Genomic DNA, 13,325 nt, shown 5'->3' on the forward strand with positions numbered 1-13,325 from the left:
CCCACTTCGCTTTAGGACAAATGGGAGATTGTTGGGGTTGATGCCCTAAAGCCTTGTGTCCTGTAGTTTGTAAACAGTATATACGAACACCAGTGATTGTTAATATATGATATTTACTTCACATCTTGTTGTTTTGCTCGATTATTTATTTTATTTGCTTTACCACAAACCAATAAACATAAAATCCCTCGTTATCTGTATGTGACTCAAGCATGTACGTGGTTACATACAAGTGGATCATGTCTTGAGTGATAACCAAAATGGTCTATAGTATATGGATATAGGAGGACCTTACCCTGGTAATGCTACGAACGCGGCCCGCTTTGTGGAATGGTCATAAGTGTTGTGACTTGCCACATATGGTCTAATCCTGATCATTCGTGTTAGGCACATGCGAGCGGGGGCGTCCTATACAAAAAGTTTGTATAAGACCTGACCACGAAGTGTTAATTTCTCGTTATATAACACCATTCATGACAGAGATTTCACTTCACTAGGATGACCATAGGTAACATGACCTCAATCCTGAGTGAGTTGGAAACTCCTGCCATTGAGGGTAGTCCTTTGATTTGTATGGGTGCGAGTGGCCAAGTCGTCGATTCAAACCTACCATTTTGGGGATTCATCTGATTTGGGAGTTGGGAACTCAGCTACCCAAGATGGAATTCACTTCTTCCTGAGGCAGGGGCAAGCAGATAAATAGCTAACTTAAAGGCTGGTTCCAGGGCTTGAGCGATGTGGCACCACACACCTTCTCTTGGTCCAAGAGGTATTCACACATAATTGGACTATGTTGTATTGTTCATTAGAGGAATCAGTGGTACTTAAAGAGTGAGATGTAACTACAAGGGAAAAATGGTAAATTGGCTCAGCTGTACTTACGAGCATTTGTGAAGGGTCATCGTACTCATGATTGGTTATATCCGATGGATACAGAAATATATATGTGGTAAGAAGAGTTCAGTTGTTGGTCTTTAGTGGAATCACTGACAATTAATGGATGGTGAATCTTGTGGCTAAAGAGTTTAGCCAGCTATTCACGTACCATTGGAGCTTCAAGTCATAGGTTCATTAGGTCACCTGGGTAGCTTGGATAAAGTCAAGAACCAGTGTTTGGGTTAATTTGAAATGTTCAAATTGACTAGAGAAAATTCAATTATATATGATATAATTGGACTGGTTAATTATATATGATATAATTGGCTAAATGTATGAGATACATTATTTTGGAGGAAATTAGATATAAATATGATTTATATCAAGTAGAGGAGAAAATACTATAGTAGATATATGATATCAAACTATAGGATATAAATATAATATGATTATATTTATTAATTAAATTAATTGATTAATTATTTGATAATTAATCAATTAATCCATGTTCGGACATGGGAAGTGGGGCTGCGAAGGTTATGGTAACCGGTGTTTTAAAGCTATGAAAATCGTTTTCATTTTATTATTCAATCGTGCATTCATATCGCTCGTGTCCAAAAAAAATCTGTGAAAGAGCGATCACGAGAGCCTATACGATAGAAGCTCGTTCACGATCGTCTAGTTCACGCGTTCTCTAAACGATCGTATACATCTTTTCTAAACGATCGTTCAGTTTTTCTTAAATGATCGTGTAGCTCTACTATACAATAAGTATTTCCGCTATACGATAGCAGAGTTCATCTCCCACTTGCTTATCGTCTACACGACATCTTCTCCTCCATCCTCTACCAAACTCACCAGAGCCTACTCTTTAGGTTTTCTATGCCGAGGATACCCGGGTTTCTCTTGTTGTGGTGTCGTCCTCGCGGCATTGTTCATGTACGTTCGGATCGTGCTGTTGCAGTCGACAGACTCGTCGGGTGCTAGTAGATCGGTAGGAGGTTTTCCGCTACTTTGGGTTCAATCGTTCGAAGAGTGTCTTCATTTTGTATGAACCCTTTCCTTGTATTTTATTGTATTCTGAGCATGCCGATTATGAGTTTAATATGCATAACTGTTTGTATGGAATGTATATCGTTTATGTTTCGGTCACCGTGAAATTAGAGCGATCGCCCGCTCATGGAACTCTCGATATGAGATCCTTCAGAAACTAACTAGAGACACTCTCTTCGATAATGCCTGGGTTATCCACACTGGTAGCAAATATTATGCCCTTTATAACATCGTCCTAAATGGTTCTTACCATAATTTTCATGCTCAGGTTTCCTTACTGAATTAGTGGCAGAATCTACCATACGCCCTGATCTAGATCCTCCAACAGTCTGACTATATCTCTATCTACTCCTCTTTTACTAGCTTCCTATTGTACTACCGTGGGAAGTCTTTTGCCCACTGAAACGGGTCTTAAAATCTCTCATTTCTGAGCCCCCTGGAGGAAATCTCTGTTTCTTACCTATGAAGATCTCCCTGTCTTGCCTATCCTCTGTCAGGCTTTCTTCAACTCTCATTACTAATTCAACTAGCTGATAGAAATCCGTTCAGTTGGCTATAATGGTTACAGAAGTTCGAATCTCCTTCCTCAGTCCAAATCGTTTATATCTATCGTTCTCCTTAACTATAATTATAGAAGCATACCTGGATAACTCAGTATACTTTGGTTCATATTCAGCAACGGTCATATTCCCCCAAACAAGTCTCAAGAACTCGTTCCTCTTTGCTTCACGAAAGGAAGCAAGATAATACTTTTCTTCAAAAATTCTCTTGAACTCATCCCAGGTCATCACCTCGGACCTGTTTCTTCTAAAGTCTATCACTATCCATTACTGTTCTGCTCTTTTTTCTTTTTTCTTTTTTCTTTGCAATAAGAATACAACTAGTTTGACCTTACGGTTCTCAGGACATTTAGTAACCTAGAAACATTTCTCCATCTGAATCAAGCATGCTTCTACATCTATTGGGTTCGTTGTACCCCAAATGCAGTGGTACCTAGTGCCTTCATCCTCCCAATACCATATTTCTTCTTTGGATCTGCCTGTATAGACCCCACATTGGCTGCTAACATTTAGGCAATCCTGTAAAAAAATTTGTCCTCCATCTAAGGATCAACTCTAACCTGAAGGGTGCTAGACTTTCCCTCAGTTATAGCTTCCTGTACCACTGGTTCTCTAACTGTATCTCGATCTTCTTGAACTACGAGGTCTTAGGTAGGGTCATAATCCCCGTCAGCCGTCTGCCAAGTCAGTTCATCACTACCTCGAGGCCTGTTTCCTATAATATTCACATTATTAGGTTTATAACATCACTTACATTCCCCTAAACTAATGCATGACTCTATTCACATAACCTTATGCTCTGATACCAACTTGTCACACCCTCTCCAAGATTATCCTCTAAATCCGAGAAGGGATGCGAAGACAATAATCGTCAACTCTCTTATGACAACTACGGTCCAACCTGTTCTTGTGAACCTATCTTTTTAGTACCTGTTAAAATTGATTAGCAACTCATAATCTTAACATCCTACCACAATCTCATCAACATTTCACTATACTTATATATATATATATATATATTGCTAAACAGTTATCGAACCAACATACATTAACATATTCTGGAAACTTAAGTTTAATACAATAATAGTTTGACACAAGTTCTATCTCTTTCCCCATAACATGTACTTACAAAACGAAGGTCTAAACATAGCAAAGTGGACCACCTAAACTATAGAATGCTTAGAAGATCCTAAGTAGTGACTGACTGGCAAATCTTCTAGGATTCAAGACGTTGAAAACTACCTGGGGAGAGAAAACATTTTAAAGAATAAGCTTAAAATGTCCAGTGAGTGACTATTTTAAGCAACATGCTTTCATACAAGAACAACATAAATAATACTTCCATAAAACATTTAAAAGAACATCTACAAGGATTAAAATTAAATTTGGAAAAATGAAAGCATGGCACATAAAAACCCTAAAATGAAGCTCGTGATCATTTCCTCCAAAGTACCTCTACTCCTCTGACTAAACATGTGGGAGAGCCCTTTTTACTTGATCTCATTGATGCGTTATTTTATTGAATGGAAATATGGATGAAATGCGTTAGTGGAATTACGTTGTGCATTCAAGTTTCTCCAGCGGAATTCAAGTGTAAATTTCCCTGAGTTTCTTGGTAAGTCCAGGGTCGATCACAGGGACTTGTGAAAATAGTTTGCATTGATAATTTTCTTATGAAAACTTTGTGGTAACTGGGTAAATAAATGAAGTGGTTGGTTTGTTGTTGTGTTGATAAAAAGAATAAATAAATGCGGCGGATTTGAGAAACAAAGTTGCGTTGATAGAAGCAATGAGTATGTGATGAACGGGTTGAGAATATCTTTAGCTAGCGTTACTTGAGAATGCGTCAGACTATGCAATCATGCTACTACCATGCACAACAAGTCATTTTCCAATGGAAATGTAATGCTTCTAAATCTAGGACGCACGTGTTGCATGCAAAATATCCGTAGAGCTTATTCCTAAGTCTCTACTCTTGTCTTATGCGTTGATGCAAAATGCAAGAAAGCAAGGTGACCGCATACAATCATATCTTATTGCTAAGATGCATGCGATGCGTTGATAACAAAGTGCTTATCCCTAAGTGCCTATCTCCTGTTTATGCGTTCTAATCTGATTCTTCCAAATCTAGATTCTGATCTGACCTTCCCAAGTCTAGATCTTTTCCTTAGACTACCCTCTCGAGTATCTCTAATAGACGAATAAAGCATACATAAATAAGATAATCACATAGAATGAAGATTCCCTCGTTGTGCTAGTTAAACGCTTCTCATTCAACTAATTTAGTTACTCATGCGTGAATCACAGAGAGTGAACAGATATAGAGAAAGAAATTCCATTCTTATATATATGTTAAGTACAAAATGCTAATGGAAGTTAAGGTAGAGAGCCTGGTAGCAATTCCTTGTTGACCGAGGCTTTTTACACTAGAATCTCTATTCTGAATTAAAGATATTCCCGCCTCCGCAGGAGTCGGCCCTCTCTCCATCTTAGTAGCTTCTGGTGCTCTCCCAAGCTTACCATAATGATCTACTGGCACAACTTCTTCCTAACATCTGCCTTAAAAAAAAGGTGAAAGAAAACTATGGACAGAGGCGTGAACTAAAAATGGTGAACTAATCAACTGCTTAACCCCTTCTCTGAAGAATGCACTTGGTATTTATAGGGCATCAAAAGGTGAAAGGCGGTTTCTCTTTCTTGGTTGTTCAGATGGGACAGCTTTAATTCCTGACTGATACTTCGAATAATTGTCACTGATAAAGCTGGATGTACTTTGTGACCGTTATCGGCTGTCAACTTAATTTGGATCCGACTGCTGTCAGCTTTCTGTCCCATCAATCTTAATTGTCCTTTCGTCCGGATGCGTCCACCATGTTGCGGTGATTCTTCTTGGGTGAATATTTGTGAGCGCGATCAACGCAAAGTCTTGCGGTGAAGTTGCGTTCGACCGATGAATTCCTATGATCGCAATCTCTGCAATGCGTTAACGCATATTCTGCATAAAAAATACGAAAATCAATAGTTTTAATGCGCTGACGCATGCGATCGCACTATTATAGATTTTATGCTTAATAGATGCAATTTATCATTTTTTATCAACGCAATCCATCATTGTTTAATAGCTTAGCACTATGATAACGTGCATTTTTGCTCGTTATCACTCATCAACGTCGATAACATGGATCTTACATGCATTAGAACTGACTGGGATCCTGTCTACCTTACCATACCTTTGGTAGCAAGGATAACCATGTAACTCGGTACCTTATCATACCTTTGGTACCAATGTCCAGAAATAGGTTTTACATACAAAACATAAACTATTTTAATTGTACATGAATCTTCATTATATAACATCATACTCAACATGCTTTAGGAAATCCTTGAAAAGCTTAGTTTCATGTTAAAACATGGCATAAAGCTTAATTGGAACACATGGAAGTTATATATAAAATCTTTCATTAAACCATACTCATGCGTTCAACATCAATTTCCAATACTTAAGTCATGCGTTAAAAAAAAGGGTTAAAATTAACTATGCGTTGCAAACTCATTAGTAAAACACTCAGTAAACTTTTGAAAGCTAGTCACTCGCTGTCTTTAAGTTACTTCCTCAAAGGGTTGTAGGCCTCCTCTATATGCGTTTGCCCTATAAAAATGATAAGAGCCTTGGTTAATACCTTTAGCTCCCTCTTGAGCTTAACTTCACTATTCAACTTTAATATATACTAAGTCCAAATCTAATTCAATGTGTCATCTTATTCCTTTTTACTCGACGCATCCCCAACACATAGGTACTTAGTGTATTACCATCCTTAACCAGATTTTACCTTGTGATTAGTTAAGTGAGTAGCAATCCGCACACACAAGTGTTCAATGGTGTTAGGATGCACCTACCTCGCCTATACGATGGGCGCTTGTGGCTACAACCCTTAGTGTGCCTCTTCCATTACACGCAACCTCTCGCGCACTTTGCGTGCACACTTTGACCAGTGCCTGCTTACTTTATCATATACCCTCACCTATGTGTGCGCTCGCCCACACTTAGCCTCAACCGATTAGCTACCTACTTATGCTTGGTTGCAAACTTCCTGCTTGTTCATCCAACTAAAAATTCCGAATTTAATTTTCCAGCTTGAATAACTTAAACTTCAGACTTTATCTCATAAGACTTCATTCTAAGAACTTATTCTCTGACATCTTAACTAACTTACCTTAAAATTTCAGTCTCTGATTCCTCTCCACGAGCTTGAAATTCATCAATGTTTACAACTTTTCCGAGTAACCTAAGAATCTCAAGAACTTGAGAAATTCTTCTACTTCCAGCTCAATTCCATAAGAATTTCCCTCCGGCAACACTAGATTAACTTCTTCACTGTTCAAGCTTCAAGTGGGCAACAACTCTCCTTTTTTAGCATGAATAGAATGCCCAAATCGAGTTCTCTATTTCTAACTTTCTTTTAGGGCTTAATAAAGTGACATCTAGGCTAGTAACTCGAGCTTAAGGCTCTAAACACGCCACATAGCCCTCTAACCGAGTGAGCCTCACCTGACGCATAAGCTGGACACCATCACATAGGGTGATGTTCGTTGCTTAAACTCTCTGTCCCTCGGTCAACGCATACCTTGCACCTTGTGGCCTGCCTAACTCTTGCCTTGGTGCCCCTCATGCATTCTCCTAGGCAAGTTTGACTNCTCTAAACACGCCACATAGCCCTCTAACCGAGTGAGCCTCACCTGACGCATAAGCTGGACACCATCACATAGGGTGATGTTCGTTGCTTAAACCCCTCTCTCTCGGCCATCGCCTCACCAGCCATTATCTCCTACGCCTTGCCTTAGGCACTTGCGTTGAGACTTGCTACTCATCAAAGCCTCAGTTAACATCTAAGACACACTTCAATGCCCCTCAAGCCAACGTTTATGCCTTTAGTCATCCACATCAACCTAACCTCTCTGTCCCTCGGTCAACGCATACCTTGCACCTTGTGGCCTGCCTAACTCTTGCCTTGGTGCCCCTCATGCATTCTCCTAGGCAAGTTTGACTGCACCCACACTGCATACCTTGACCTTCACTAACCTTTAGCAAAATCAACACATCCTCCATAACCATTCCCTCAGTAAGCTCTGCTAACCTCTTCATAGTCCTCAATGCAAGTCTTACACTTAGTCATTTTTCTGTTTGAAACCTTGGACGCATGATATTGCAAAACCATCCTTAAGCTCTTTTATTTCTTCTAAGTACAACTTCCACTTATTTCACCCGAGAGCCTTCCTTTCCATACTTAGGAAATTTCCTGCCCTCTTCCAACTTTGTCACACGCCTAACTTTCCATTGCTTTAAGCTCTCAAGTTTCCTAAGCGTCGACTGCCCTTTACAACCTGAGAGCACACCTTCCTAATACTTAGGAAAATTTCCTCTTTTAAACATTATATACAATCATAGAACACTTTACATAATTCACCTACAAAAACACCATCAACTCATACTCATAGAAACTTAAACACAATTAGTTAGTAAAATATGTTTAGGGGTTTACATTATCATACTTTTATAGTTGAAAAATTATCAGATTTAGCATCTTTATTGTTACCAATACCGCTTGACCCTCAGAGGTAAAGGTAGTGGTAATAGTAATAGTAAATTTAAAAAAAAAAAATCATAATTGTAAGTAAATGTGATCAAAATTAATCCAATTATGTTTGTGATTCAAGTTCATTACAATCGATCTATCAATGAAATTTCATTCCGATAACACCATTTTTTTTTTATTATGGTTTGGTAAATGTGACCTAAAATGTCAAAACGGGAATAGTGCTCGTGTTATTAATTTCAAGGGAAAATACCTTTTTGGTTTTTAGGTTTTGGGTTTAGTTTCTATTTAGTTCTTCGATTTCAAAATGTTACACATTTGGTCCTTAGGTTTTGAGTTTGGTTTCAATTCAGTCTTTAGGTTTCAAAATGTTACAATTTAACACTTGACATTTGAGTTTGGTTTCAATTTGGTCCTTATGTTTCAAGATTGACACTTTTAACTTCGATTTGTCATTTAACACTCATGTTTCGTCTTTATTATTAACATATCTTAATAAATTTAAAAGAATTATAATTAATCAAGTTTCATTATTTTTCATCGCTTTTAAAGTTAAGTTCAAATTTTTGCTTCATAATTATTTTTTGTTAATTAAAAGACATTGATGTCAATGATTGAAAATGAGTATTTAATGAAAAATTAGGGTTAAAAATGTAAAATCTTGAAACATAAGAACCAAATTGAAATAAAACTCAAATTTCAAAAATAAAATTATAACATTTTAAATTTTAAGGATTAAATTGAAACTAAATTTAAAATTTAATAACTAAATGTGTAATATTTTAAAATTTAAAAATCAAATAAAAATTAGACCAGAATCGAAAGATAAAAGTTCAACTTCAATTCATTAGCCCTGTATTAAAAAGAAAACGTTTAAAATTAAATTTATGGGGAAAATCGAAATCCTATTCCACAAATAAGATCCGGAGTCCTCTTCGGTCTTTTATACGACGCTTATCCAAAACTCCAAACACAATGTACCAGGCGGTGGCTCCGCCGCAAGTCTCCATAACCGCCGCTCGCCGACCGCAACAGATTACAACAAAGGATAAGAAGGCCACTCAAGGTCGGAACATCAATGTAGGGTTTGGGCAAAAACGAAAGGAGCAATTATGGCAGTGCGTCGAGGGATGCGGCGCCTGCTGCAAGCTCGCGAAGGGGCCGTCCTTCGCCTCGCCGGAGGAAATCTTCCAGAATACTTCCGATATTGAGGTTTATCAACTCATTTCATCATCAGAATTAAGTCTCAGCTGGAATCCCTGTAGATTGTACTGTATTTTTCAGTATCCATTGATATGGATTTTACTTTATGAATTTCAGCTCTATAAAAGCTTGATTGGCGCAGATGGATGGTGCATTCACTACGAGAAGAGCACACGTAAATGCTCCATTTATGCCGGTAAGACTGAGCCGTCTGATTGCAGCTTCCAATTTTGATTTCTAATGTTCTGTGTTGGTGATACACCTAAAGTTAACCAAGTTATACATTGGTCAGAGGGATAATCATGGGCAACTAAATAAACCATTTTAGGTGAAACCAAAAGCAAAATCACAAAGGTATATGATCAAAGGTAAATAATATCATACTAAAGATATTTAGAGGGTTGTGGTGCCAACAAAGGTATATCAGAATCATACCTTGACTTAGCTATGTCGACAGAAAATCCCTTCTCGATAAAAAAAAAAAATCCTACAAAGAAATTAACTATCCTTGATACGTTGTCACAGTGAACATGTGGTTGAGCTTGGGACAGGTAGTGTCCTCTACCCTTTGGTGGGGAATTGTCCTAGTTAAAAGGTAATATGTTCCAGTGTAATTTGAAGGAATGACTATTTGAGGGGAAGTTCGACTTCGAGGTGATAGTTTGGAGGATTGTTTGAAATGTAACCAAACCCACATTGACTAAGATGATCATGAGTATATAAGTAAAGACATCTATCTATAATGGTACGAGGTATTTTGGGTAAAATAAAATATAAAGTCACGAGGATATATGTCCAAAGTAGATAATATCAAACCATCGTGATGATATTTGGAAAGTTGTCCCAGTGTATGAAATATGATGCTTATGTATTCTTCATTAACTTTTACAGATCGCCCATATTTTTGCCGCGTAGAGTCTCCTGTGTTTGAGAAGTTGTATGGAATCAAAGAAAACAAGTTCAACAAGGCTGCTTGCAGGTCTTTTCATAAACCTCAGTATCTTCTATTCTGTTTTTTGTTGTTCAAGTTGAAGGGTGGGCATATGCTTTAGGTTTCCAACTAGTGTGATAGGAGAATTCAAATTTTCGAGCTGAAACGAGTACATAGCCATGCACTTTGATTTAGAGACTCAAGGAAAAATATTCATTAAAAATAGGTTTAAATATTACTTTGGTTTCTTTATTTTCGACTTTGGTTCAATTTAGCTCCTTTACTTTCAAATTGTTCAAATTGATTTATGTACTTTTTAATTTTGGTTCATTTTGATCACTTTTCTTTTAAAATGTTTATTTTGAATCCTATACTTTAGAAGTGACTACTTTCATCTCTATTTGTAAAATCTTAACATAAATTTAGGGAAAAAAAATTGAGATGAAAATGAAAATGAAAATTAAGAGACCAAAATTATCACATGGACTAAAATGTATATTTTGAAAGTATATATGGACCAAATTGAACATGGGAAAGTACCAAGACCAAAGTAATATTTAAACTTTGAAAATAAGAAGAATTGGAATAAAGCGAGAATAAAGCTAGAGAATTAAGTGCAAGTTTTGGAGTAATTTTGAAATTGTTAAAATTACTTTTGTCATGATCAAAATCATATTGAAACACGCCTTTAATCTCTTAAAATCAATAATTTTTCCACTTTTTTGCAATTTTCATATCAAATTAAAATTGTTTTAAATGATTAAAAATATGTTTTAGAGTGATTTTGAAAGTGATAAAAGTGACTTTTAACCCTTTCAAAAATACTCCCTGATCTAAAAGAAATGGAAAAAATCAATTTACTTTCGTTAGCTCACTTTGGTTTGTATCTATTGAAACTCCCATGAATGATTGCATCTTTAAATGTAAAATCATTTAATGCCTTCCGGCAGTAATTTATAACTAGTTACTAAAATCAATTCAGATTCTTCCAAATAAAATTGTTCTTCTTCCAAAATCTTACTGGAGTAGCAAGAAAAATTCTATATGAGTAGTTCATAGAGGGAGAGAGAGTATAAAAAAACCACTCCACTGACATCACTGAAAGTTGCAATTATTCATTTGATTCAAGCACTTCTCCACTCGTTAATTTTTGTGTTTAAAGAAATCTTAAACACATTCATGTAATAGTAGTTCTGAAATGAAATCCGAATCAAGGGTCTATTCTACACGGACTGAAAGATTTACCCCAAAGTTTAGAGTTATAACTTTTGTTTTTCCCATAAAGAAACGAACCAATAAGGTTAAACCTTGCGAAGAGAGAAAAGCTAGGGAAATTTTTGCTGATGGAGAAGGTGGGTGGAATTTCAGTAGCATATCCTCCTCCTCAATGCTTTTTAGGATACCGAATTCTTGTAAATGCTGTGGTTTGGCTAATTCTTCATCTTTTCTGCAGTAGCTGCAGGGACACTATAAAAGCAATCTATGGTTTCTCGTCCAAGGAATTGGAAAACTTCAACAAAGCAGTTCAAAGCTCCGAGTCAATATAAAAGGCTCAATTGCTCAAAGGTCATATATCTTTCTTATGGATGATCAACTATTCTTATAACATGCTTATATGTTGACTTGGAGTATATATCATCATTCTCTGCACTCTCCCTGCTGATCAAAACCTTCCTTCTAGATGTTTTATTGAGTTGGTTGGAAACTATTGTCCAAGCATGCCATAATTTAACATTTAAATGACGGTTTTAAACTTTCACACATGGAAATAATGACGGACAGTAGATAAAACGTAGTTTAGACCCCACAAAAACCCTCTTTGATATCCTTGAATCACCACAAAGTAGGACACAAGGTGGAGGAGAAGCACTTCTCTAACGGGAGGGAGAGAACAATTTTTTGTTTTCTAGAATAAAACATTTGTAGAAGTACATATTTTTTAAAAGGTAGTTTTTCTTGTATCCTTGCATTTTCACGGGAAAAAAAATTATTTCCCAAAAGGAATAAAGTTGTTATTCCTTCTAAAATCGCAGAACAACATAATAATAATAACTTTACCATTCATTCATTCACAGATTGGCCTGTTCATTTCTACAAACATTTTAAAAGAAAGAGGATCCTTCCTCTTGTTTAACCTCATGGATAAAACTGCAAACCAAGCAAATTTTGGTGCCCACTGAGGGCATCTTTGAGATTGATTTTAAAATGGTTAAATGACTTTCATCGCGTTTAAAATTGCTCCGTAATGTCTTAAATCATTCAAATTCAATTTCTTGTTTGGTTTTACAATTATAAAAGTCGTTTTCATACAGATTTTTTAATGACAAAAGTGATATTAGCCATTTCAGAATCACCTCCAAATATGTCTTTACGTTTCCATTTTTTATTCCCCACATTTATAAAAAGAAGTTACTAACACAAATTCGTGCATTGCATGTTCATTGTTCAGGGTCTCGGAGAGCAAGCTTCAATATAACATGTACTTGGGAAGATAAGAAATATGGTGTATGGCACATGATAGCCACTAGGAGAAGCTCTGCACAAAGGATATCTCTAGCAGAAAGCTGAGAGGAAAAGGAATTCTTATCCAGCAGTTGGAGGCAAATTACTTTCTTCTTCTTCACTCTCTGAAAGAAATTAGATAAAGATGCTTTGGCAACTAACCTGGTGATACCTTCCCCCCCTTTTTATTTTTGATTCTTTGCTGCTTTTCATCCACCCCCAAAGAAAGCTGTTAAGAATATTCTCTTATGTAAGCAAAAAATGTGAGATATCTAAATTCATTTCTTACTTCAAAAAGATGTTAGAACGTACAAATTTAATGGTTAACCTCTTGGACCACCTGCTTTAATATCATGTTATATCACTGATTCACCCAAAAGTTTAAGTTTATGAGTGAAGGTAAATTTAATATTATATCATTTAATATTAACTTGTTTGTGGAAGTGTATATTTTGGGAGTGATTTTAAAATCATTTAAAAGCTCAAAATCACTTTGAAACACGTCTTTAATCACTCAGAATTAGTTTTATATTTAATTGTAAATTTTTAATTGCAATTTTCATTTCATCAAGATTGATTTTGAATCATTTAAAGCATATTTCGTAG

The 13,325-nt window shown here is 36.3% G+C and overlaps 1 protein-coding gene across 1 annotated transcript; it reads left to right on the forward strand.

Moving 5' to 3' along the window:
* Positions 1–8,974: 8,974 nt before the first annotated feature.
* Positions 8,975–13,073, forward strand: LOC120074431. Its single transcript, XM_039027550.1, has 5 exons — positions 8,975–9,295; positions 9,404–9,482; positions 10,178–10,265; positions 11,671–11,783; positions 12,667–13,073. Exons 1-4 carry the CDS (start codon positions 9,059–9,061, stop codon positions 11,762–11,764), a joined length of 498 nt encoding a protein of 165 aa, XP_038883478.1. The 5' UTR covers positions 8,975–9,058; the 3' UTR covers positions 11,765–11,783; positions 12,667–13,073.
* Positions 13,074–13,325: the final 252 nt, after the last annotated feature.

This window comes from Benincasa hispida, chromosome 3, assembly GCF_009727055.1.
Source record: "Benincasa hispida cultivar B227 chromosome 3, ASM972705v1, whole genome shotgun sequence".
Taxonomy (NCBI): domain Eukaryota; kingdom Viridiplantae; phylum Streptophyta; class Magnoliopsida; order Cucurbitales; family Cucurbitaceae; genus Benincasa; species Benincasa hispida.